Source organism: Notolabrus celidotus, chromosome 2 (assembly GCF_009762535.1).
Source record: "Notolabrus celidotus isolate fNotCel1 chromosome 2, fNotCel1.pri, whole genome shotgun sequence".
In the NCBI taxonomy this organism is placed as follows: domain Eukaryota; kingdom Metazoa; phylum Chordata; class Actinopteri; order Labriformes; family Labridae; genus Notolabrus; species Notolabrus celidotus.
In genome coordinates, this window is record NC_048273.1 from 1,792,175 (window position 1) to 1,819,402 (window position 27,228).

General features: G+C 40.6%; 1 protein-coding gene across 3 annotated transcripts; it reads right to left on the minus strand.

Moving 5' to 3' along the window:
* Positions 1-26,603, minus strand: kif14 (kinesin family member 14). 3 transcript variants are annotated; one of them, XM_034704280.1, is made up of 30 exons: positions 25,352-26,603; positions 24,685-24,939; positions 24,481-24,568; positions 24,196-24,294; positions 24,047-24,099; positions 23,921-23,951; positions 23,129-23,236; positions 22,892-23,008; positions 22,036-22,154; positions 21,726-21,898; positions 19,679-19,826; positions 19,346-19,409; positions 18,337-18,521; positions 18,070-18,172; positions 17,711-17,868; positions 17,479-17,626; positions 17,220-17,366; positions 16,558-16,690; positions 15,361-15,454; positions 15,120-15,261; positions 13,883-13,989; positions 13,656-13,682; positions 10,191-10,291; positions 9,686-9,916; positions 8,252-8,439; positions 7,622-7,774; positions 5,673-5,795; positions 5,481-5,555; positions 2,762-2,924; positions 1-851 (listed from the first exon to the last, which is right to left on the minus strand). In XM_034704280.1, exons 1-30 carry the CDS (start codon positions 26,362-26,364, stop codon positions 475-477), a joined length of 4,923 nt encoding a protein of 1,640 aa, XP_034560171.1. In that variant the 5' UTR covers positions 26,365-26,603; the 3' UTR covers positions 1-474. The 3 variants fall into 3 exon arrangements, with proteins under 3 accessions (XP_034560171.1, XP_034560162.1, XP_034560178.1); XM_034704271.1 differs by having other exon boundaries at positions 13,656-13,685; XM_034704287.1 differs by lacking the exon at positions 13,656-13,682 and having other exon boundaries at positions 83-851; positions 25,352-26,587.
* Positions 26,604-27,228: the final 625 nt, after the last annotated feature.

Below are 27,228 nucleotides of genomic sequence, written 5' to 3' on the forward strand. Positions count from 1 at the left end.
TTTGTTTAAGTATTTGTATTAAGAAGAAACAGAGCACACACACGTTTCTCCAAAGTGCAAATTGTAGCAGGAGGTGTTACACAACATAGAGCAAAACTTTATGCAAACATGAGAACAAAAAACAAAAATCACATCAGTTAAATACAGAAAGAAATCTTTCTGTTATCTTTTTAAAAAACGGTACCAGAGCTGCTTCAAACCTTAGACATATGAAATTATAAAGAACATTTCACGGCCCCTGAAATAAATACAACAGAGAGACCTGCTACATGATGAGTTCTCTTTTCACTCTAAGCCAATCATTACTAGACATTGCTTTAATTTACCCACATGTGTTATAGTTTTATATTCAGAAAGCAGTGCTGGAGTGAAAGCAGCTCATTCCTTATAAACTTGTAAGGTGACACTCAGAGAGTCTGTGTGTAATCAGCAGGAGTGAAAGGTGTGTGATATCAGCACATACAGAAAGACTCATCACACCCAGTGAGGGCTGCCTTTGAACGACGCCCCTGCAGGAAGAGAGTACACGACCTTACTCACGACTCGGTTTCTAACAGCACTGTGAGAGCTAGTGTTACTTTGGGTTAACATTTCATCCTCTGTGCTCTTTTCAGAGGAGGCAGAGTTCCTGTTCTCTCCTGTCTCATGTTGGTTCCAGGAGGAGGACAGACACAGCAGGGCCGAGTGGAGGTCGTCTCGTGCGGCCATGACGCTCTCGGAGCAGGGGAGCCGCACGGCCAGCGCCAACGCTCCCTCCTCGGATATATCAGTGAGCAGCTCATCCACAGCCTTCGCAGAGGAAGAGAGAGACTCTCTGCTGCTGCTGCTGAGATCAGAGGCTCGCTCGTTTCCTGGAGAGAGGATAACAGACGGTCAGAGACGGGACGATGATCTGGTTTGGTTCTGGTGGGGTTTTTACCCAGATATTTAATCTCCATCTTTCAGAGAGAAAGAACCCAGAGAGAATATGGACTGAGACAAAAAAGCTTATAGTTAGAGCTGGATCAGGCTTGGACCAGGTCTTAGTTATGCTGCTATAGGCTTAGACTGACACACTGGGATCCTGTCTTTCCCTCTCTCTCCTCTCTCTGCCTGTCTCTCACTTTAACTCTTCCTGTCCCATTAAAGTTACTAACCATAGACCTTTCTGGAGTCCCTGAGCTCCCTTGTCTCGTAGGTTCCTTTTGTTGGTCTGTTCTTCTTTCCTTCTTACTTTTCTTTCCTTCTCTCTTTTATTCCTTTTAATCCTTCCTTCTTTCTTTCTTTCTTTCAAGCCATTTTCATTATATTCCTTCCTTCTTTCTTTCTCTCTTTTATTAATTTTTCCGTTTATTCCTTCTTTCTTTTGTTATTTCCTTCTTTATTTCCTTTCATTCCTTCCTTCTTACTTTCTGTCCTTTCTTGCTTTCTTTACTTCTTTCTCTTTTTTTTTATTATTCCTTCTTACTTTCTTACTTTCTTTCATCCTTTATGTCTCCTTTTCTTATCCTGTCCTTTCCTTTTGTCATTCCTTCACCATTTATTCTCCTCTTTTTCTTTTTTTCTCATCTCCCTCACTTCTCCCTTTTCTTTTTTTTACCTTTATTTTACCAGGAATATTCCCATTGAGACACAAAGTCTCTTTTACAAGGGAGTCCAAAGACAGCAGCATAAACAGTTTCACAAATAGAACAGGACGAAACATTTAGTAACTATTACATCAATTTATAAATTAGCAGTGTTAAGTTCTAAAACATGAGCACAAGCTGATGATCCTTTATCCTGGTTTTATAATCCTCCAAATTAAAATCCTTAGACCTTTCTGGAGTCCCTGAGCTCCCTTGTCTCGTAGGTTCCTCTGGATCTCTGCTGTAGATTCCTTTTTAGGGTCTTTCTTTCTTTCTTTCTTTCTTTCTTTCTTTCTTTTATTTGTTCTTTCTTTCATTCATTCTATCTTTCATACCTTTTTACTTTCATTCCTTCTTTCCTGCTGTCCTTTCTTTCTTTCATTCATTCTTTCTCTCTTTCATTCATTCTTTCTCTCTTACTTTCATTCCTTATTTCTTTCATTCTTTCCTTATTTCATCCCTTCTTTCCTGATGTCCCTCTTTCTTTCTTTCTTTCTTTCTTTCTTTCTTTCTTTCTTTCTTTCTTTCTTCCTTCCTTTGTTCTTTCCATGTTTCTTCATCCTTTATGTCTCCTCTTTTTCCTTCTTCTGGTCTCCCTCTCTTCTCTCTTTTCTTAGACCTTTCTGGAGTCCCTGAGCTCCCTTGTCTCGTGGGTTCCTCTGGATCTCTGCTGCTGTGGACGTGCCAGACTCCAGCTGCTACAACTACTACTATCCGTCTCCCCACTATCATCTCTCTCTCTCTCTCTTCATCTCCCTCTATCCCTCTCTCCAACACGGTCTCAGCAGATGTGTGTCTAACATGAGTCTGGTCCTGCTGGAGGTTTCTGCCTGTTAAAGGAAGTTTGTCCTTGCCACTGTAACTTGCTAAATGCTGCAAAGTGCTCTGCTCATGGTGGATTAAGAGGAGATCAGACTGAGTCCTGTCTGGAAGATGGGACTGGATCTGATCCGGTCTTGATGTTGGGTCTTTGTTAATAATAGAACATAGAGGACGGTCTAGACCTGCTCTGTTTGGAAAGAGTCTGAGGAGAACGTTTGTTGTGATTTGGCGCTGTATACATGTAAATGGGGAATAATTGAAAGGGTTGAATTCAGCTGTTCTAAGTCAGTTTTTCTTGGTACAGATATTATTTGTGTTTATCAGAGCGGTACCTTGCAGTGCCGTCGACACAGAGGAATGCAGATGTCTGATGGCCTGTATCAGCTGGAACAGCTTTGCCGCTGTGGTCGTCAGTCTCTGCAGACGGGAAGCTGAGGCCTCCTCCTCCTCCTCTCCCTCCTCTCCCTCCTCTCCCTCCGGGTCAGTCTGGCTCTCCTGATTGAAAATATGTACACACCCAAAAAATGAATACAGAGAGGCAACAAATAAACAGCTCTGAATGCAACACAGCCAACAATGACATCACCAACACAAGCACACACACACACGAGAGAGATGACCATCGAACATATGAAAATAATGGCACACCAGCTGACTGTTACTCAACGAGTTATCCTAATACTCCCCGGCTACATTTCCCCAGCTGGTCTTAATATGTTAACCAGATCTTTAGTTTCCAGTTCCAGCTCTTAGGCAGACCGATTCAGAAGTCACACACATGCAAACACACGGTTGCAAATGATGTCAGTGCATGAATGCAGCTTCCAAGTTGATGTGTCCTTTTCTATGACATAAACGTTATGGCCTACCTCCCAGTTTACTACAGAGTTGCAGGAAATGTTGATTTGTGCCACTTAGTCCTGGACTGGAGCTGTTTTCCTTTTCAAATGCAAATATTAATCCTGGTGTTTGTCATGTTTTAGCAGATTTCTCCATACAGAAACACAAGCAATTAAATTAAAATAACTGTGATAGAAATTCCATAACTCCTTGATTATGCTGCCTCCTCATAAAAACTAACAGAAAGACTTATTCCTCATTTCTGAAGAGCTAACCTGGAGTAGTCCAACACTTGTTTTGTTATCTGCACAGAGAGATCTCACATGTCATACTGGTAGCTGTTTACATCCCCCCTCTGCCAACCCGACTACGGCGTCCAGGGCCGGCCCGTGGCATAGGCAGTAAAGGCAAATGCTAGGGACGCCGGCTGCCCATAGGGGGCGCCACTTGCACCCTAAATGAGAGAGGAAGATAACAGGAAAAATAATATTGTTTATCTAATCAAATTTGGGGTTAAATTGCAGACTGATGCCAGTAAACATTTAAAATCTTGTGATTCACTTTTGGTTTTTAAAAATGGTTTCCAGAGCAGTTTTTGAAGTTTATAAGTTTTCATGATTTACTTGTTTTTGTTTTGTTGTTGTTGTTGTTGTTTTCTTCACACTTTGGAAGCTGTTAGCTTAATTAGATAGAAAATGTAGGCTGGGCTTTAATAAGCATTTTGCTTCTGTCTTTTCAGTCATCACTTAATACATGACTGTTGCTTTGTTGAAAGAGTCTGCACTGTGAAAATGATTGTGTTATAAAATGACTGAATAAATTCTACTTCTATTACATTATGTATTTTGAAATTGTATTTTTTTTCCTGCTTAATATCAGAGTATTAATGTTCTTTTAGAGGTCATTTTTATTTTCTTTAAACCTGTAAAACATAAAGCTGGATGTAAGTTTTCTTTAAGTGTGTATGTGATGTGATTGTTGGTGGAGTTGGTTACAATACAAGGGGCACAAGTTAAAATCTTGCCTAGGGCATCAAGTCGGTTAGGGCCGGCGTCCAATGTTCTCAACGTTGCCATATCCAGACTCCAGACAGACCAGCAGAGCGCCTCTTCCTGATCTCCTGGGACTTCAATCATTTCTTTATTCTCTACAGAGCTTATTCTGTCTTCTGTGCATACTTTTATCATCATTATTTTCATTGTATTTGTATTTATATCTTATTAATTACTTCTTCTATTAATATTATTTCATATTCTTACTTATTGTGTATAGAGCAGGTGTAATGACTGAATTTCCTCCCAGGATAAATAAAGTATTTCTGATTCTGCTTCCATAACTGACGGCGTCTGCTCCAGCACACATTTACATCCCGGATCCTACACATGTGCAGTCTTTGGTTACATGGAAGTAGCTGCCTCGGGCTATAACTCAGGTTTATTTGACTACAATAACACTGAGGGCAGCGAAATGTGTGAGCGCCAATATGTGTCAATGATTGGCTTCAACAAAAAACTGCTAGTTTGTGTGGCTAAGATAACGGCAAACAAGCCCGTTAGCTGTGACTGATGCCACTTCATTCAACACATTCATTACCAGAACGATCGTCCAGGGACGACTGCAGGGAGATAAGCCTACACAGCATTGAGCTTTACACCAGCAATAAAGGCTGAGTGGCATCTTTAACGGGGCTGCTGTGGGTGTGGATATTAATCTGTAACATTTAAGCCTGTGTAAAGATGGAAGATTGTTTTTAACCTTTACATATGCAGGGACGCTTTGATGAGCGTGTCTTCTGTCTTTCAGCTGCAGTTTACCCAGACAAATATACGCAGATCTGTAATTAAGCTGCAGACGGCCGATAGCTTCTCCACCTTCTACCACCTTTAATGCCAATTTAAGGTGTTTTTTAAACCTCTAGATAAAAAGACTGGATTAAAAACAAAAAATTATGATAATAAATGCAAAATAAAGATATATATGTGTTGTGTTTGAGTGTTGTTTTACAGTTAAATGCAGAGCAAGCCTTTAAAAGTGTCCTGGAGGAAGTGTTTCCCCCAGATTCATCTGTTCTCTCTGCAGTCTAACCACCTTTATCAAACATTTCTAAAGAGCTGAGGCAATATAGTTCACAGTGCATGCACAAGTATCTATGCATTGTGAATTGTTTATTTCAAACTAATCACTGTTTGTGTTTGTGCTACCGAAACTCACCGTAACATGGCAGTGCATGTAGTTCTGCAGAGCACGGGCTAAATCAAGTGTCTTGGATTTTAAGCCCTGCAAGACCTGTAGGAGGAGATATATCACACGGTTACATACATTTAATTATGTTAAATTAAGAATGCATGTTTCTGTAAATTCAAAATAATTCAAAATTTAAATGGCCAGGTTGTGAACTCTTACCTGGTTCCTGGGGTAAGCCAGCTGAGCGTCCCTCAGCATCTCTCTGGTGATGATGAGGCTCTCCTCCAGGAGAGAGTAGATGCCCTTACTGGTCCCTTTCAGCAGATATGTGATGATGGATTGCTGCAGAAATGGAGACACATATTAGAATTTTTTATTTGATGATATTGCTCTTTTTATCAAAAGCTAAAAAATTGATGACAACCTGAACAACCTCCATGTAAACTTGAGAGAAAACCCTTTTAACCTTTTCATGCATAAACTAGAAACATCACTCTGTGCTGAATACACCCTTCAACAGGAGCTTCCTGGTGTGCAGGTCTTTATGTTTTGTTTACATAAACTCCTGAATTTTTCAAGACTTGACTTTCAACGTCTCTAAAAGTAGTATGGGAGGTGGAGCCTTCAGTTATCAGGCCCCTCTCCTTTGGAATCATCTACCAGTCAGGGTCCGGGAGGCAGACACCCTCTCTACTTTTAAGAGTAGGCTTCAAACTTTCCTTTTTGATAAAGCTTATAGTTAGAGCTGGATCAGGCTTGGACCAGGTCTTAGTTCTGCTGCTATAGGCTAAGACTGACACATTGGGATCCTGTCTTTCCCTCTCTCTCCTCTCTCTGCCTGTCTCTCACTTTAACTCTTCCTGTCCCATTAAAGTTACTAACCATAGACCTTTCTGGAGTCCCTGAGCTCCCTTGTCTCGTAGGTTCCTCTGGATCTCTGTTGGAGATTCCTTTTTGGGGTCTGTTATTCATCCTTTCTTTCTTTCTTTCTTTTTGGTTCTTCTTTCCTTCTTACTTTTCTTTCTTTGTCTCTTTTATTTCCTTTTCCTTTCATTCCTTCCTTCCTTCTTTCTTTCTTTCTCTCTTTTATTCCTTCTTTCTTTTCTGGTCTTCTTTCCTTTCATTCCGTCCTTACTTTCTGTCCTTTATTTTCTTTCTTTACTTCTTTCTCTTTTTTCTTTATTATTCCTTCTTACTTTCTCTCTTTCCTTCCTTCCTTTCTTTTTCTTTTTTATTCCTTTTTCCTTTAATTCATTCCTTTTTTGGGGTCTGTTATTCATCCTTTCTTTTTTAATTTCTTTCATTCCTTTTTCCTTTCATTCCTTCCTTTCTGCTTTTGTTCTTTCTTTTTCTTTCTTTGTTTCCATCTTACTTTCATTCTTTCTTAATTTTGTTCATTCCTTTTCCCTTCATTTCTTTCTTTCTTTCTTTCTTTCCATGTTTCTTCATCCTTTATGTCTCCTTTTCTCATCCCGTCCTTTCCTTCTGTCATTCCTTCACCATTTATTCTCCTCTTTTTCTTTCTTCTGGTCTCCCTCTCTTCTCTCTTTTCTTAGACCTTTCTGGAGTCCCTGAGCTCCCTTGTCTCGTAGGTTCCTCTGGATCTCTGCTGCTGTGGACGTGGTCCAGACTCCAGCTGCTACAACTACTACTATCCGTCTCCCCACTATCATCTCTCTCTCTCTCTTCACCTCCCTCTATCCCTCTCTCCAACACGGTCTCAGCAGATGTGTGTCTAACATGAGTCTGGTCCTGCTGGAGGTTTCTGCCTGTTAAAGGAAGTTTGTCCTTGCCACTGTAACTTGCTAAATGCTGCAAAGTGCTCTGCTCATGGTGGATTAAGATGAAATCAGACTGAGTCCTGTCTGGAAGATGGGACTGGATCTGATCCGGTCTTGATGTTGGGTCTTTGTTGAAGATTGATAATTCAGAAAATGTGCCAGTTGGCTTTGATTTAACTACATCTGTGTCTGGTGTATTCAGCACGATACAAGATACCCGGGCACTATCTCATCAACATGCTATATCCTAATTAAACCCACTAAGATATGTTTCTTGCTCTGAGATCCACACAGCTTATATTCTCCACCGTTGTAGAGCGGGGGCTTGATCCCAGCAGACCCCTGAGCTCTGACAGAGACCTGCTGCTGAATTAATGCTGCTGTTACCTTGCCTGTGGCTTGGGCAGCCCGCTCCATAGCATTCAGCGGCATCCCCGTCATCGCCGCCAGGTGGCCGAGTGCGAGCAGCGCCGCGTCCAAACACCGACTGCTCTTCCTTTGTGCCTCTGTCACCATGGATGTGATCTCAGATTCACAACCCTGCACGGGGAGAAAGTTTTCATTTTCTGTCAACACCAAGTCGGCGCAAACAAACAGGCTGAATTAAAATGGATTTAACAGTGAATCAATGCGAGCACGCCAACAAAACGGTCCAGATAGGCTGAAGGGTTAGTAAATAAATTAAAATGCGTTGGGAAGGTGAGGGAAGTGGAGAGGGAGAGGAAAATTGTGTGTTTAGGTGCTGGGGCTGGTAAGGAATCTAGATTTATTTTCCATATATTCATGTTCTGTTTGGGGCTCAAGGCTGAGAATTCCCTCTGCTCGGTCATTTCCATAGACGGAGCTCAAACAGCTCAGAGCCAAGACACGTCAATTAATGCTGCGCATTCTGATGAGACGCCCCTGTCCACAACACACTGACACACACTCACCTTAGTCTTCCAGCTCATTCATATAAAGAAATAAAGTTCAATAACATGTCACAGTTAGCTTTAACGTCCCCCGGTCTGTGTTTACCTGAACGAGCAGCTGGAAGAAACCTCCCATCCTCTTCACTTGGCTCTTGAGTTCCTCGGCGATGGTGTAGAGTGGACCGGATGAGGGTTTAATGCTGGCCAGCCACTGCGTGGTCACAAACACAGCAGTCTCTGCGGCCGTGGTGGCCTTGACCAGATGAGTCTGGGCCGCCAAGTTACACACAAACACTGCAGGAGGGGAGTCATAACGTTTAAGGTCAGCGGTGAAGTAAACTCAAGAAGAAGGAAAGTAACTGAAAGCTTTTTAAAGAGTCAAAATGTTCAGAGGTGTTTCATAACTACTGATATTAATAATAATCTTTAATTATATAGAACTTTAATAAACAGACAAGGAATAAAGAAAAGACATGACGACACATCAAGACCAGAACAACAGATTTACACAGTTATAAAAGCCTTTTAAAGAAAAGACTGTTTTAAGAAGAGATTTAAATTAGAAACGGATGTTAGACGCCAGATTTCAGCAGGTAGGTCATTCCAGAGTTTTGGAAGCCCGACTGCAAAAGCCTGAATTCCCGCCTGGTTTATACTTCTGTGTTGACCCCGCGCAGCAGTGGTTGACGCGGATGTGAGCTCTACATAATTAGGCTTCAGACCTATGTGCATTGGCTACGGCGTCGATTCCACACAGAAGTACACTACCAGTCAAAAGTTTGGAAACACCTTCTCATTCAAGGGATTGTATTTATTTTAATTATTGTAAACACTGTAGATTAAAACTGAAGACAACAAAACTATGAAAGAACATATATGGAATTATTTAATTAACAAAAATATGTTTTATATTTTAGATTCTGTAAAGTAGCCCCCTTTTTCCTTCATGACAGCTTTGCACACTCTTGGTATTCTCTCAGTCCGCTTCATGAAGTGGTCTCCTGGAATGGTGTCTCTCAGTCCACTTCATGAAGTGGTCTCCTGGAATGGTTTCTCTCAGTCTGCTTCATGAAGTGGTCTCCTGGAATGGTTTCTCTAAGTCTGCTTCATGAAGTGGTCTCCTGGAATGGTTTCTAATGAACATGAGCCTTGTCAGGAGTTCATTTGTAGAATGACTTGCCTTCTTAATGTGTTTGAGACCATCAGTTGTGTTGTTCAGAGGTAGGGTTAGCACACAATGGATAGTCCTATTTGACTCCTGTTGTAATCCAGATTATGGCAAAACCAGATTATTTCATAGTCCTGATGTCTTCAGTATTAATCTACAATGTTGGAAATAATTAAACTACATACAAACCACTGAGGGAGAAGGTGTGTCCAAACTGTTCACTGGTAGTGTATAAACCAGGCTTAAGGAGTAATAATGTCAATGATATAATGAGGAGGCTGATCATGTAGAGCTTTAAAAGTTGTTTGTAAAATTCTGAATTCCAGATGATGCTCCTCCTTTCTTAAATAAAGGATTAACTTTGACTCTCACCGTTCTCCTGGCTGTCATCATCCAGGCTGTTGTATAAGTCAGACATGGTCTGGATCGCCGTGTAGATCAAGTGCAGATCAGAGGCCAACCTGTCTGCCATGCTCTCCTCTGTCACGCTGCAGCTACGCAGACGAGCCAACGACTGGCCAATCAGCTCCTTGCAGATGCCGGGCATGGAGGAGTCTGTGCTGCCGGAGTGGCTGGATGGTGGTTTAATGGGGCCCATCAAACCTGAGGCAGAGACAAGGAAGAGGTCAGGATGACATCATGAAGTCATCAGTAATAACTCAAATGTTTATTTCTTAAGTTTTTCATCAAAACTATAGAAATAATGTGATTAAATGACAGAAAAAGAGACAAAAAAATGCATTTTCTTTGCCACAAAAGCTCTTTTATCAATTTTACAAGAATAGAAAGCATTAAATCAAAAACAACAATGGCCGCTTCAAATCTGGTTTCAATCATTAAGCTGTAAATACTCTGGAAACAGTTCTGGGTCCCTTACCAGCAGACTGTGAGGAGCTGCTGTGGAGGCTCTGGATTGGATGGACCCGGATCTCGTACAGGCGCCCGGAGATTCTCCTGCTCTTCAGCAAGCTTCGGCTCCTGATGTCAAACAAAATAAACGTCTTTGAGTCTTTATCTGATCGATCAAACGCTTGACTTGTTTATTAATATTCACCCGGCATGTTAAAGAGATTCAATCAGAACAAGCTGATTCTGAAGTGTACGAAGGATTGAAACCACTGATGCTGCTGTAAACAAGATTCTTTCCATGTTTCTGTTTTCTGTGTTTCTTTGTTGTTGTTTATTTTAAGAACCACTGCCAGAAGCTGTGACTCTGTGAACCACCTGTTGAATCTTTCATGTGTGGGGGGATTCCTTTGTGGATCTCTGGGTACGGTCTCATGACTTTTTAAGTTTAGCACAGTTAGAGATGGATTAATAGTGCCTTATTACCCCTCTAGAACACTACGCTCCTTACATGCAGGCCTGCTCATCATACCTAAAGTCTCTAAAAGTAGTATGGGAGGTCGAGCCTTCAGTTATCAGGGCCCTCTCCTTTGGAATCATCTACCAGTCAGGGTCCAGGAGGCAGACACCCTCTCCACTTTTAAGAGTAGGCTTCAAACTTTCCTTTTTGATAAAGCTTATAGTTAGAGCTGGATCAGGCTTGGATCAGTTAGAGCTTGCTATAGGCTTAGACTGACACACTGGGATCCTGTCTTTCCCTCTCTCTCCTCTCTCTGCCTGTCTCTCACTTTAACTCTTCCTGTCCCATTAAAGTTACTAACCATAGACCTTTCTGGAGTCCCTGAGCTCCCTTGTCTCGTAGGTTCCTCTGGATCTCTGCTGTAGATTCCTTTTTTGGGGTCTGTTATTCATTCTTTCCTTCTTTTCTGTTCCTCTTTCCTTCTTACTTTTCTTTCTTTCTCTCTTTCATTCCTTTTTCCTTTCAATCCTTCCTTCTTTCTTTCTTTCTTTCTTTCTCTTTTATTCCTTTTTTCTTTTCTGTTCTTCTTTCCTTCTTTATTTCCTTTCATTCCGTCCTTCTTACTTTCTGTCCTTTCTTTTCTTTTTTTACTTCTTTCTCTTTTTTCTTTATTATTCCTTCTTACTTTCTTTCATTCCTTTCTTTCTCTCATTTATTCCTTTTTCCTTTCATTCATTCCTTCTTTCTTTCTTTCTTTCTTTCTGTCTCCTTTTCTTATCCCGTCCTTTCCTTCTGTCATTCCTTCACCATTTATTCTACTCTTTTTCTTTTTTTCTCATCTCCCTCACTTCTCTCCTTTCCTTTTTTTCCCTTTATTTTACCAGGAATATTCCCATTGAGATACAAAGTCTCTTTTACAAGGGAGTCCTGACCAAGACAGCAGCATAAACAGTTTCACAAATAGAACAGGACAAAACACAAAGTGACAAGTAACTATTACTAATATAACAACTATTAATAATTTATAAATTAGCAGTGTTAAGTAATAAAACATGAGCACAAGCTGATGTTCCTTTATTCTAGTTTTAAAATCCTCCAAGTTAAAATTCTTGCTCCCTTGTCCCATGTTAGCTTCTCTAAAATCCTTCATCTGACCTACAAAGATCTTAATGCTCAGACACCTTCGTATCCTAAAGAGCTCATAGCGCCCTATTCCCCCTCTAGAACTCTACACTCCCAACATGCAGGCCTGCTCATCGTACCTAAAGTCTCTAAAAGTAGTATGGGAGGTAGAGCCTTCAGTTATCAGGGCCCTCTCCTTTGGAATCATCTACCAGTCAGGGTCTGGGAGGCAGACACCCTCTCTACTTTTAAGAGTAGGCCTCAAACTTTCCTTTTTGATAAGGCTTATAGTTAGTCCTGGATCAGGCTTGGACCAGGTCTTAGTTATGCTGCTATAGGCTTAGACTGACACACTGGGATCCTGTCTTTCCCTCTCTCTCCTCTCTCTGCCTGTCTCTCACTTTAACTCTTCCTGTCCCATTAAAGTTACTAACCATAGACCTTTCTGGAGTCCCTGAGCTCCCTTGTCTCGTAGGTTCCTCTGGATCTCTGCTGTAGATTCCTTTTTTGGGGGTCTGTTATTCATCCTTTCTTTCTTTCTTTCTTTCTATCCTGTTCTCCCGTCCTTCTTACTTTCCTTTCTTGCTTTCTTCACTTCCTCCCCTTTCCTTTAATTCTTTCCTTCTTTCTTTCTATTAGTCTTTTCCTTTCATTTATTATTTTTCTTTCATTCATTACTTCCTTATTTTTTCAAGCCTTTTTCGTTTCCTTCCTTCCTTCCTCCTTTCATTCCTTCATTCTTTCTTTCAATTGTTCTTCTTTCTTTCTTCCTTTCCCTCTTTTTCCTTTCATTCCTTCTTTCTTTCCTTTTTTGGATCTGTTATTCATCCTTTCTTTCATTCTTTTTTAATTTCGTTCATTCCTTTTCCCTTCATTTCTTTCTTTCTTTCTCTCTTCGTTCTTCAATGTCTCTTCATCCTTTATGTCTCCTTTTCTTATCCCCCCCTTTCCTTCCCCATTTCTTCTCCTCTTTTTCTTTCTTCTGGTCTCCCTCTCTTCTCTCTTTTCTTAGACCTTTCTGGAGTCCCTGAGCTCCCTTGTCTCGTAGGTTCCTCTGGATCTCTGCTGCTGTGGACGTGCCAGACTCCAGCTGCTACAACTACTACCATCCGTCTCCCCACTATCATCTCTCTCTCTCTCTTCATCTCCCTCTATCCCTCTCTCCAACACGGTCTCAGCAGATGTGTGTCTAACATGAGTCTGGTCCTGCTGGAGGTTTCTGCCTGTTAAAGGAAGTTTGTCCTTGCCACTGTAACTTGCTAAATGCTGCAAAGTGCTCTGCTCATGGTGGATTAAGATGAGATCAGACTGAGTCCTGTCTTGAAGAGGGGACTGGATCTGATCCTGGTCTTGATGTTGGGTCTTTGTTAATCATTCTCCTACTATGCATATCTCAGTTATGTAGAATTCAGTTTCATTATTTCTATCATGAACAACCTGGAGGAGGCGAGGTCAGTCAAGACCTTTGGATTTGGCTGGAACTCCTGGACGAGGCTTTAATGGAGTCAGGGAGAGGAGGGGTGAAGGAACCACAGCCTGTGCCATGTTTCATTTGGCTCGCTCTGTTCGTGGTTCAGGGAGCCAGAAGCACCATAAACATGCTCGACAAGAATAGTAATAATGCGAGGGGAAAATGTGGGGGGTTCTGCATGCGACACAGCCACCGTGTTTGTGTGTGTGTGTGTGTGTGAGAGTGAAAAACACAGACACCCTTCGTGCCCTTTCATTTCCTGAACTCAAACGCCTCGGAAGAAAGGGAAATATTCTGTGGGCAGAGTGAGAGAGGAGAGGAGGATGTGTTGAGTGTCAGAAACATGCGCCAGGTTGTAAAGCCCATCGGTGGAAACTCAGAGAGCTTTGTGAAAATAACCAAAATCTTCCAAACTGTTGACTTTCCATGTTCCATGCACATACCTTTCAACTTTCCATACACTGTACATCCTGCTGCCAGACACATTGTTCACATCAACAGAGAGGGAAACGAGTGCTGCTGCTGCTGCTGCTTTAAAACAAACTCTGTGGGTGTTTTTGAACCCTCGCCTGCTTAAATGTTTCAGGTAATTTGAAAAGAATACCAATTAAGCTCCTGAGGTACTTGAAAGCGGGACTGATGGACGGGAGGAGAGGAGCGGGATAATTACCTTCGACGGGAGAAGGAGGAGCTGGAAGCAGAGGAGGCCGATATATCTTGCTCCCACTCATCATCGGGGTCGTAAAACACATCGTCATCTTTAGAGGTGGGATCCCCCTGCAGAGAGTAAACAACTGCTGACATGCCCGGTCTTATTTACTCAACTTAATGAGAAAGGCACAGCAAAGTGAGGCAGCGCCCCTTTGTCAGGCATTAAACAACCCATCCTGGATTGTAAATAAGGTCAGATGGATGGGAAATTGGCAATTGCTCATGAGGTGATGTCAGGCTCTGAGTATGCAGGATGAGAAACAGACATGCTGCCTGCTTTAATTTGCTTCACTCAACAATCATCAGAGCACTGATCAAATCAAATAAGCATGTATGAGACATAAATGTATTGTCTGTGATTTTATTCATGCATTCATTTTCATTCTACACACAATATCCAATAATAGCATCAAATAAAATCCATAAACAGGCATTTATCTTCTGTGTGTTTTACATAAGGATCAGATGAGGCTCCAGATGATCTAAGAAAACTGGCAACCAGCCCTGGAAACACCCTGAGCAGCACTGCACTGAGAGTCTGACTGCACTGTCTGCAGTTTATGTGAGGGGGAAACTGTGACAATCTTAAGAGGGGATATTTAACATTTTTCAATACATTATGAGGTCGTTTTGATTCCCTAAAACAATGACATCTACTGCAAAGAGCAGAGACTAGTGTTGTTTTCTTTGAGCTTGTATTTCAGGATTGTCTTTGCAAAATAACACACACTGATTTTATTAAAATTGCGTTTCACAGCATGATTTATGTCATATCTGTGGTCTTGTTAAACTCTCAGCTTCATTTAAATTCACTTTTCTTTTTATGTGATTTTCTATAACTTTATTTTTAACTCACTAGGGGGCACTGTGCTCGTTTCCCAGACTTTATATATATATCTTTTTTCTTTTTTCCAACTTTATTTATAGAAGATTTTCAACATTTTAAACAGACAATGTGATAGGCAACATTAGGTATACAAATATAGAATAAACATCAGTTGTCACATCTGAATGTCAACTCCCATTCCCACCCACCACCCAATACAAGGCCTCTCAGTAACTACAAACAATAATAGTAAATACATAAATAAAAAAATAATGATAATAAATAAATGAGAAAAAATAATATTAAAATAGAATAAACGTATAGAATAGAATAGATAACAAAGAGTAAGTAGAATTGGTTGAAGGCTCACCTGCTCGATCTCCCTCATGGCGGCCATGTTGTTTTGGAACTTGTCCAGACTCCAGAAAGTCGAGATCCCCAGTTTTGTGTTTTGAACCCGGACCTGCAGCAGACCAGCGTTCTCCTGGTTTCCATCGTCAGAGCTTTCATGTCTACGACAGAAATTCACCTCAATTAGACTTTTTTTATTTCATGTTTGTGAATTCTCAATATCAAATGAGAACAGCGCCTCTTTTGCTGTCTCTTCGTACCTGCTGAAGACTGTCTTTTTCTTCAGTTTGGAACTGATCTTGTTGGCTTCTTCAATCATCAGAGACAACTTCATGGTATCCCAGTGAGGAGAGACTGCAATACAGAATGGAACACAGGAACTTCAGCTGAGTCTCCAACAGCTTTGCATGACTTCATCTTCATTTGATAAGTATTCAAGGAAGACACTAAACCTACTTTTAAGTATGCCTGCCATTTTTAAAATACTTCATTAAAGACTTTACAAGAGTCTGGAGGCAAATTCACAAACAAGCATATCATATCACATTACTAACTTTGACTTTATTACAGCTAACATGATGCTAACCAGGTAACATGATGGCTAGCTCCCTGAAGGACAACAATAATAGAACAGAAATGGGAGATATGTTTTAGTCATGCTACTCTTAATTTAAATATAATGGTGATATTTATTGTTTTATTCAGCTTTTTACCTGTTTACTTATTAAAAGTACATCAACAAAATTATTTTATTTATTATTATTATCTTTTAATGTAATTTTTTTATGTGTATGCGTGTATATATGTATGTATATACAGTATATATACATATATATTCATTATTTTAATTTATGCATGTATGTATATATTTAGTATTATTATTATAGTTATTATTATTAGTATTTTTTTTATATTTCTTTATTTTTATTTGTTTGTTTTTTTATTTATTTTTTTATTTAATTTAATTATTATTTTCTTTTTTATATATATACACATATGACTATGTTTAAAACATGAAAGATGTTTGAATAATGAACCTGTATTGTAAAATTTGCATTTTGCCAATGAAAACAAATCTTGAGAAAAAGAAAAAAGATTAAGTCAAGCTCTGCAACAAAGGAAGTCCCAGATATCCTCGACTCTTCTGATTGCTATGACCCATGTGAGGTATCATAGACACGTGTGTGTGCAGGTACATGTCAGGGTCTGGTGCCATTCAAGATATTGCTGTTAAAATAATCTGAAAGAGATTCATAACAGAGACTAATCTCAGATATGTGAGGTCTCTCTCCTTCTCCTTTAGCTCAGTGTTTATATGAAGTCCTGGCGCGCTCTCTCCACTGTTTCTGGCAGCAAAGTGTAAACCACACCCATCTGGAAATCCACTTCCACAGTGTGAATAATCACTGAAGTTCCTGACTTCAATATGTTCTCCATTGTATCTGAAAAACTCTCACCATGTCTGGCAGTGTTGTATTCCCTCAGAGCTCTTTTCTTCTGCATCTCCTCCACCTCTTTGCTGATCTTCCTCTTCTCCGCCTCCAGGGCCTCTACGATCCTCGCCTGACGCACGCGGTGATCCTCCATGGCCTGGAGTGAATCATGGTAATGTACACAGCATTAAAACCCACTAAGCCAAAATATTATGCTGAAGTCAAGCTTCACCACGACTCACAGCACATCTCAAATGGCCCATCAGTTAAACATAAAAACCAGCATCAGCATATTTCCCGAAGCTTCCTGAAGCTCGTTTTTAGATAATCAGAAACTGTGAGAGTGAGCGAATGGAGGAGGTGATGTCATTTCAAGTTACAGGAATAATCCAGGTTTCCAGGGGACTCGCTTTGGAGGATCAAGACTGGAAAACGCCAAAGGCTGAATGAGGTAGATCATCTCGAAATGTTACAGTAACTGAATCATCCACTACTCTGTAATCCTGACTGTAGACCAGGTGGACTTACTGTATGCTGTAAAAAGCAGGGTGATCTTAGCAGGGATCAAAAATACAAGCAAAATGTGTGGATGTCATTTATACACAAAAGAAATCCAGAGCATGTAGTACATCTTATTAATCTAGGGTTACAAATTCAATATTTCAAAGTGTTGCCCAGGTCCTGACCTGAGCCTCCATGTGCAGGCGAAGGCGTTTCTTCTGGGTGTCCACTTCCTGCTCCAGTCCCAGCTTCGCCATCTTCAGCTCGGCCATCTGACTGGCCACCTTCTGCTGGTCCAACTCCTGCCGACGCTTCCGCTCAGTCTCCCCATCCTGATGAATTTACACCAAAAAACTGAGTAAAACTGAGTCGATAGGATAAAATAATAAAAACACTTTATATCACTTATTTAGGAGAGAAATAGAAAATGGAAATTTGATGTACCAGCTCTCTCTCCAGGCCTCTGATTCTGTCCTCATACAAAGCCTTCTGGTCATGAAGCTCCTTCTGGGCCACTTCTTTCGCCATCTGGATTCCCTGCATCATCTCCTCTTTCGCCTTCAAATGCGCCTCTTCAATTTCCGCCTCCAGCCTAGGAGACACAAAGACGGCTCAATGGAGGTCTGATTTTTTTTTATCAGTCAAATCAGTCGTGTAATTTATTTCCGGTACTCACTGAGCTCTCTGAGCGGCGAGCATTTCATTTTTAGCAAATTCAAAGTCCTTGTGGCCGTCGCCTGCGCCTGTCCAGCAGGACACCCTCTTCCCAGACTGCACCTGTGCTGGGTGGTTGAAGCGGAAGTAGTGGTCTCCGCCGAGGATGACCCTGTCACCCTTTAAAAACACAACCACAGACATGGACTGAGTTAACTCATCAACAAACTGGAAAAGCTGAGCTGGTCATGTTTATAATACAGATATTGTAGCCTTGCAGGAGATCAGAGATGTAGAAAATAAACCTTACTTAAACCTTAAAACAAACATACTCCTTAGTATAAACCTCAGATGTGTTAGGGACCTTTGGGATCTACTTACATGGTGGAGCACAGTAGATTCAGACACAAGGTTTCCATTGACAAAGGTTTTGGCGTTTTCCATTGGAGTGATGCTGACTGTTCCCTGGATGCTCTTTATAATACTAAACAAAAAACACAAAGTAAGACTTTTTTTCAATGCTGAAAAAACAACATTTTATTCCATCTGTGCCATTAAAATAAATAACTGTAACTGTTAAAGGTTCAAAATGGAGTAAGATCTGTACTCTGTACTTATTTTTAAAGTTCCCTCCTGTAATTATTTTACCAGTGCTGGTCAGCGATGAGGGCTCCCGTCAGCTGGATGTCATGCCTGGACTCAGACTTGAGCTTGCCCACGGTGGTCCGCCCCTCTTTGATCATGTAGAGGAGCATCTCAGAGAGCTGAGGGTCCTCGTTCAGGTTCACCAGGTTAGGAAGACGGTTGTCCACTTTGAAAGACACGCCTGCTTTCTGAAAGTACAGAGAAAGTTTGTTTCACACATTTGCTTTGAGCATGTAATAAATAAAAAAAACACAAAATAAGAAACACATTGTTTAAAAAGGTTTTTAATGTGGACTTAAAGTGTAAAAAAGAGTTACCTTTTTTTTTTTTTTTTCAGTGTGTTAAACATTTATTATTGACTTTTCCATAAACAGAGATTTTAATTTGGAGTAAGCGACCAGTCTAAAGGTGAGAACACATGCAGAGAACAGTCAACATTGAGCACAATATCTTTAACACGGCTCAACACGGGATCACAGAGTCTGCGGGTAATTGATGTAAATTGGTTTGCTGAGCGTGGCTAAAGTTAGCAGAGCTAGCACCAGCAGCCTTCAGTCCTCCTTGCAGGTTAACGCCCACATACCTGCGCATACCTCATTGCTCTGGTGAAGTTTTTAAAAGTAAACTAAAGAGTTACCTTTTTATTCTGGATTTTAATTTTCAGTCCTGGACTGCATTATTAAAATCAAGTTTTTACAACATTTATTTATTTTATTTATCTGATATTTTTTAACTTTGACAGATTTTTAATTTTGCTTTCTTTCCTTCATTATTTTATTGATTTTACTGTATTTATTTTGTAAATTTAGTTTATTGTATACATTTTATTTTTGAGTACTTTTTATGATTATGTGTTTTATTATTTTACCCTTCTTTGTTGTTTTTTGTCTCAGCTGTTATTCTGCTGGACATTAGCTTAGCTCTGACAGTAAAATCAGAAATACTCAGTGCAGAAATGTAAAAAACAGGATGGACATTGAATTAGGCTTTAAAAATATAAAAATATACCTACTTGCAACTCTTTTGTTTCTTCACGTTTGCGGATTTCAGCTTGCTCGAACTTCTCTCTCCACGCCCTGCCAGAAAATACAATGTTTATTACCAAAAGATGAGATCTCTCAAGATAAAGTTCTGCCACAAGTCATGAAGTTGTGTCCCATAAATACAGTTGTTCAAGGAGGAAGATGTTAACCCTCTCAAGATGTTAAATCACAACTATTGGATTTGTATGTTAAAAAAAATGAAACATATCCATGGAGTCAAACACTTTAAATAGATCTCTCTAAACCCTGCGTGTCTGCTGGCCTGTTGCATCATATAAACATCAAACTGCTGTAACACTGACTTGTTGGCCTCGACCATCTCTCTCTCCTGCTGACAGAGCTTGTTCCTCAGGCCGGTGATCTCCTGCTCAAACAGCCGGACCCGCTCTGGTTCGATGCCCTGGGAGCTCATCTGGGCTGCTCTCAGCTTCTCCACCTCAGCCTTCAACTCTGCAAACACATAAAGTTTGTCCATATGGCTTCTTGAGCTTAAGAATAAGCAGTTACAGTATAATGCACTTAAATGAAATATAGGACAGATGAAACTTCAAGGAGGGATGAAAACAGAGGCTGGTTTTTGTACAAACCTGCCCTGTGTGTGTCCTTTACTGGAGATAATTTATAAAAACATTGACCCGACTTTTAATGTTTCAGTCATATTTACTTTGAGCATCAAACTCTGACAGGTGATGTGTGAGAAATCCACTGCAAGAGCTCCCCTTACTGCTGGAAACATCAAACAGCAGCACAATCATCTCATGAAAAATAATACTTGCATGACAGTTAGCCGCCATGTGCAGCTGACAGTGCATAAATATGGCCTGGAGGCAAGGTTAGGGCCCGGCCTTAATTGAACTGGGTGGTGAATATTCTGGTGATGGATAGATGGGCAGACAGGAGGATATGTGGGCGAGAGGGAGAGCAAAAGAGATCAAGAGCAAGACTTGAATAAAAAGACAGACACTGAAAAAAAAAAAGAGCAGACAGGGAGAGAGACGGACACGAAAAAAAGAGTAAGATGAAGACGGAGTGATGGCGGGCCGTATCAAATCTGTGCGTGCGTTTAATTGAAGAAAAGGAACATTTCAGACCGTGAGGTTGTTCCAGTTCACCGTGACTGTTTACATCTGAGAGGACGGCACTATTATGACAACAACACTTAGATTAATGAGGAGACAGCTGTTTGATTTTGGGCATATACAGCAGGGGTTCCCAAAGTGTTAATTCTTTGTTATGTTTGTAGCATTTTCAGTTTTGTATTTCATGTATATTTTGTATGTTATGTTTGTTTTATGTGGACCCCAGGAAGAGTAGCTTCTGTGTTAGTGGCAGCTAATGGGAATCTGAATAAAGAATAAGAATAAAGAATAAAGTGTGGGGTTGTGAGATGTCTTCCAGAATGTTTTTATTTATTTTTTAAGTTATCTAGAAATATTTATTATTATTTATTTACCTTCTTTTCTTATTTTTATCTCCTTTTTTTGTTTGTACTGTTTATTATTATTTCTTTATTATTATTATTATTATTATTATTATTTTATTTTTATTTATTTATTTGTATTCTCTTTTCTAGGTTTTGTATTACTTATATATAATTTGTTAACTTGTGGTGAACAAAGAAATACTGAAAAAATGCAATAAAAAAAGTTGAATGACAAAAGATATCTAAAAATAGTACATTTTACCCACTACAGTAAAATATATCAACAAAAATAGTAGCTAAACTTGAATTAAAACCTTGAAAATATAAAGTGTAATGAGTTTTCTGCCTTTCTTTGTTCCCAGATGACTCCTAAGTTTAGGGTTAGTGAACAGTTAATGATCTAAAGCATCAGCAGCAGCAGGTTCATTCATAACAGCACAGGAAACACAGACACATGCTCATATAGGTAAGCTCATTTTCTGCAGACCAGCTAAATGAAGCCACATTAAATCACTCTGAGGGACAGTGGGGGGGTCAAGAGTCTTTGGCACCTTTATTTTGGGGGTTGCAGGCTGAGATGTTTGGGAACCCCTGATATCGAGGATGTGTGATCATTCCAGTGCAGGATGGCAGATGTTCATGTTCACAAAGGACGCACATGCATGAGCACAAAACCTCTATGTTGAATTGTTTTGATCCTCATCTTATGCTTTCTCCTTTTTGATTTTACATGCAACAGATCGTATGACCTTGCACCACGACTTACCTCATAACTTGCAACTTCCACAGAAAGTGCACAAAAAGTTAGAGTGATAAAATCAGTGGAAACACAAGGAAACAAAGAGGTAAAGTTAAGAGATAAAGTAGACCAGAGCTTAATTAATGCCAAAATAAATAGTCAGATGTGACTATGTCAAGTGTCTGACCTCTGATCAGCTTGGCGTTGGTGTCCTCGTTGATTTTCGCCACGTTGATGATGGTGCGGGCCTGCTGGGCGTACCGCAGAGTGCTGAGGCTTTCCTCCACGTTGCTGCCTGCTGGGCTCAGAGTGGCGATCATGGCCGTCTTGGAGTTACCACCAAGGCTCTCTTTCAACAGCCTGCAGAGAGAAAATAAAGGAGATGTTCAGACGCATCCTAAATTACCTGAACAAGAACTGTGACATGTGGAGGGTCTTTTTTTAAAATCTTGTTTATACAAATCTATCAATGTGCAAAATGTAATTTGAAGTCTCACCATGTAAGGACAGACTCTCTGTACGGGATGAAGACCTTCTTCCTGCTCAGCGCCTGTTCTGACAGGGCAGAGATGACCTTACCCAGGGTGAGCAGGGATTTGTTGATGCTGGCGCCCTCCTATAAGGACACAGTAAAAATGTGATTTCTTGTTATGAATAAGTTTGCTGTGCAGGATATGAGCGAATGCATCAGATTCCACATCTAAGATTAAAGATACAGTGAGGAACTTTGTTGTTGTTGATGTTGGGAACAATATCAGTGAAAAAGTCAGCACGTGAGATAAAGTTCAGAAGTTTTAATGCCAGAAATTGACAAAAATAAATGTGAAAGACGATCAATAATCAAATAAATGTGACATATTAACAGCAGGAAGACTCAAGAAATGTTTTGCATATTGTCTGACTGAGTGTTTTTGATTAATTCTGAGTGAGCACGCCAACTCTAGTTCTTAAAACTTTGGAACAAAGGAGTAGGTCTGATCTGGTTTACCTTGTTGAAGCAGTAGGTATGATTCTTCAGTTTTATTACTGATGGCATCATTTGCCCTCGTAGATCATACAGAGGCTTCTGTGTTTATTTCAGTTAGTTTCATAATCAGTTTAAACTCCTCAAGATAAGTTTATGAATAATGATAGACTTAATAATATATTGATTTTGGTAACTTTCTGCAGCTGAAGTTTCAAATTCATCAATTAGTCTTTAAAATGTCAGAGAAACCGAAATAAAATCTGGTTTTCATCATACATTCAAAAGTTATTTTTTATAACACTTAAAAGGTAATGGATTGATTTCTCTGACATGAGATTAATGATTTGTGTGTGTGTGTGTGTGTGTGTGTGTGTGTGTGTGTGTACCCTGAGTCTGTCTCCACTGGTCTGAGCAGAGTTACAGCGTTCACTTCCTGCCAGGTCCACCAGGTTGATCCTGCTGGTGATGCTGTGGTCGTGTTCCTCTCCCTCCACGAACTCAGTCTGAGAACAAGCACACACAGGAAAGTTGATTAGATTATCGGACATATTACATATATTTCAGAGTGTTAGGGATACGTCATGATCCCTGATTGTTTGGGGCAGAAAGTTAAGGTGTCATACCTGAGTCTGGGTCATCACCAAAGTGAAGACAGAGTGAGATCTGGAGCTCTTGTCGTTCATTCCTGTGGCTGCAGTGGCTCTCTGCTTGTTGCCCAGCTTCAGCCATCCCTAAAGAAGGACACAAACATGATGACTTAAACACCAGAGACTCCTCATGGAGAGTTCATCAGCACCATTGTTGCTCTCGACAACAAACTGAGTATTTCAAATATACTCAGTGACACTTTCACAACTTTGATATTCAGAAAAACGTTGATTTCTGATCCACAAACTGATTTTTTGAGCCTTTCTTCCATCTGGATTTTGAGTTTCTTCTTCTTCTTTTCTTTTCCTTAGACTATTTTCTCTTCATCTTCATACTTTAAGGTTTTAAACCCCTTTGTGTGGCACAGTATCTGAACTCAGGGAAGAACATGTCAAGTTGTTCTGGGTGTAGTTGTAGTTTATTATTTATTTTTACCTTTCATAATTATTTATTGTGTTTTAATCTCCCTGTGAAATGACCATGAGTGTTGAGAAAGGCGCTTTTAAATAAAATGTATAATTATTATTATTATTTACTTTTAAATATTAACCTATTTTTTTGTACTTTCATTATTTTCATTTTCTTTTTTTCTCTTCTATAGCTATTTAGTTTCTATTTTAAATAAATATAACAATTATTGTTAGTGGGTTTTTTTCGGAAACAGATTTATTCACCTGTCTATTTATTTTTTTGTTGCTTGCTCATTTAAAATTGGTAAATGCAACAGCTAAAGGTTAAAGGTCCAAAAAGGTTCAGCTTCAACATACCTGAATGTCATTGTAAGAGCTCACGATGTTCCTGCAAAGAAATAAACAAATAAACAATCTGCAAGGCATGCTCTTTTAACTTTTATTCAGAAGTAATGCAGCAAAATAAATTTAAAGATTACTCACGCAGAGAGGTCTGCAACGTACGGGCCGTGGACTGGATGTTCCCTCACCCTCAGCTGGAAACACAAGAACAACATTTTTATTTACTACAGTTAAATTCAGATGCGTTTTTCATGTTTTCATGGCAGTTACTTTTTGTATTTCATACTTACAGGCATCCTCCTCTGGTTTGGCTCATCTCTGGTCACTAGCAGGTCATGGATCTTCTCGTTGTACACTTCAAAGTAGCTCATCTCCACATGGCACTTCACCTGAAATATAATAACAAAGCAGGGTCAGTTGATGAATTATACCAGAATATATTTAGATTTTTTTTCTTCATGTCCATATAAAAATATTTTCTGTGGAAAAAAAACATAGGCTTATTTTCTCTTAATTATTTAACCAAAATAAAAGAAATGAACTCAGACAAGTGAACTCTTTAGGGGTCGTTTTACCTCTTCATCCTCCATGGATGTCAATCTTGTAAAAAGCTCCTGGCAGAATCGCGGGATGACTCCTGCCTCTTCTCCAAAGCCCATCATCCTAAACAAACACAGTTCACTCATCCCTCAAACTCAAATTACACCAGATGTTCATTTAAGGGAAAGACGTTCAGTGATTTCTGTCTTACTGTTGTAAATCCACCCCAGAATACTCACGTATATGACTTCCCAGAGCCCGTTTGGCCGTACGCAAACAGACAAGTGTTGAACCCTTCGAAGGCCCTCAGGAGCAGAGGCTTGGCGAGGGTCTCGTACACCGTCTGCTGGCTGGCGAAGGCGGGGTCACACTCGTCCACGGAGCAGAAGGAGAAGTCGTAGTTGAAGGAGTAGCTCTGTTTGGAGTCCGGGTGCTGGACGACCGTCTCCTGACCGTTCATGAAGATGACCTGTAGTGCCTTCTCTGTCCTCTCCCTTTGAAAGAGTGGAGACAATCACAAACATTACTTCAGATACATAAATGGGAGTTATTCCATAAGATAAAATTGTATCATTTTCTATCAGATAATTTGGATTTGCACAAGTATTTGGTCAAAAAAGGCCCGGTTTGCAAAGGTAATGATATCTGATAGTAGTTTTTTCAACACCACAAAACCTCAAGGCTTGAAGTTAAATATCAAAAATGGCTAAAAAGTGGAAATAAAAACTGTTAAGAATCTTGAAGTGAAAATAAATGTCTTTGTACTTCCAGAAAAAGCTTTGTAGCCCAACTTACAGCAAGATAAAATAAAAACTCTCCCTCATGATGACATAAAAACTTCATTACAAGCAGGAACTAGTGTTTAGTTAGACTCCCAAATATGACTCCAAACACTGCATCACCCACCTGACACTGAATGGGCGCACACGCACAGCCACAGTCACTGCACTGTTCTCCATCTTAGACAGATCCAGCCTCTTCAGGGCCTCACTGGGACGGGACACTGGCTGCTCTGTGGGTCCAGGATTAGAGGTCCTTGCCTGTGTCATGACTTCCTTCTGGCTCCAGGCGGAGGTCTTCCTCTCCTGTTGAGCTATGCTGGGTTTGAGCACACCTGCAGATGCTTTGCTGAAGCGAGGAGCAGGAATAGGAGCAGGGACTGGCTTCAGGTCCTCTGCCTGCTGAGGTCTGGGTTTAGGCCTCTCTAGAGTTGAATGCTTCACTGTGACTGGTTTAGGTGTTTCTTTACCTGCCAGTCTCTCAAACACATCCCTCTTAGCTGCGATTCTCTCAAACGGGGTCTTCTTGGTGGGGGTTTTACAGGTCTGGGCCTGGTCTAAGGACACAAAGGTGGGCGTCCTCCTGCTCCCAAGTCTCCCCTGAGCCTCCACGTGAGGAGTAGTATCCCCTCCTCTGCTCTTCAAGGCAGATTCCCTTAAACTTATAGACCTGAACACAGCAGGTGTCCTACCGTTTGGTTCACTGAGGATCTTCTGGGTCTGCTGCAGACCTGCACCGCTGACCCCCCTCTGCCTCAGCGAGCTTTTATCCATAGAGGGAGTCCTGGTCCTGCGCTGGAGGGTCAGTCTCTTCTCAGGGGCTGGTGTGGTGTCCTGGCTGCTCTCAGGCATCGTTTCAGCTGGTTCAGCCCCGGTTTTCCTCCTGGACCTCCTCTGCAGGGTGAGCCTGCCTCTGTAAGGGGTCCCACTCTTTGACAGAGCAGATATGACATAAGTCCGGTTCACCTGGGTCCTGGTTTTATCTGAGGACCTGCTGTCTTCACATGTGGAGTCTCCGGATGTCAGCTCACTTTTGTCTGAGGCTTTCCTCTCCCTCCCCGGGGTCCTGGCTGCTGATGTTGACATTAAATGATCATAATAAGCTGTGTGTTTCCTCGCCTGGACACTGAATAACGACATGTCTGCTGCTAGCTTAAAAACAAAACAACACAATGAAACTACGAGTTAGCTAGCTAGCTAGCTTCAGCTGCTTTACTCACAACTTTAAACAGAAGTTTTGAAGATTAGATGAAACTAAAAGCTAATATATATCCATTGGAGCAGAATATCTGCTGTGTTCAGGCTAACAGAGACACTTTTGTTGTTGTTATCGTTTCCTCTTCTCTTCCGCCTTCGCCCGCCTGAATTTCAAACCGTCACATGCAGAAGAAGCTGATTGGCTGGATTTCCGCACGTCCTGACGTCACGCAACAGGCAGTTCATGCGTGCTGACGCAAGGTGGCAACATCACACAGCTCTGTCCAAACAGAGGAAACTCCATTACTCATGATTTCATCTCCATCTGGTGAAGAAGTGAACTTTGGAAATGAATCTGAGAATAATTTAAATCATTTTGATTTATAAATTTAAGTTTATTTTGAAGTTTTAAGTTTTAAGTTTTGGGGGCGGCAGTAGCTCAGTCCATAGGGACCTGGCTTGGGAACCATAGACTGTATAAAGTTGGGAACCAAAGGGTCACCAGCTCGAGTCCCAGCATGGATGAAGTTTGGCAAGTGGACTGGTGGCTGGAGAGGCGCTGGTTCACTTGCCTGGGCACTGCCGAGGTGCCCTTGAGCAAGGCATCAAACCCCCAACTGCTCAGGGTGCGCTGGTTGATGGCAGCATCCTCACTCTGACATCTCACACTGCATGTGTGTGCATTGAATGTATGTACCAAAAAAACTGTATGTGTAGCATGTCCAAAAAATAACATGAGTGGAAAAATTGAATTTCCCCCCTGGGGATTAATAAAGTACCTTTCTTCTTCTTCTTTATTAAAAAAAA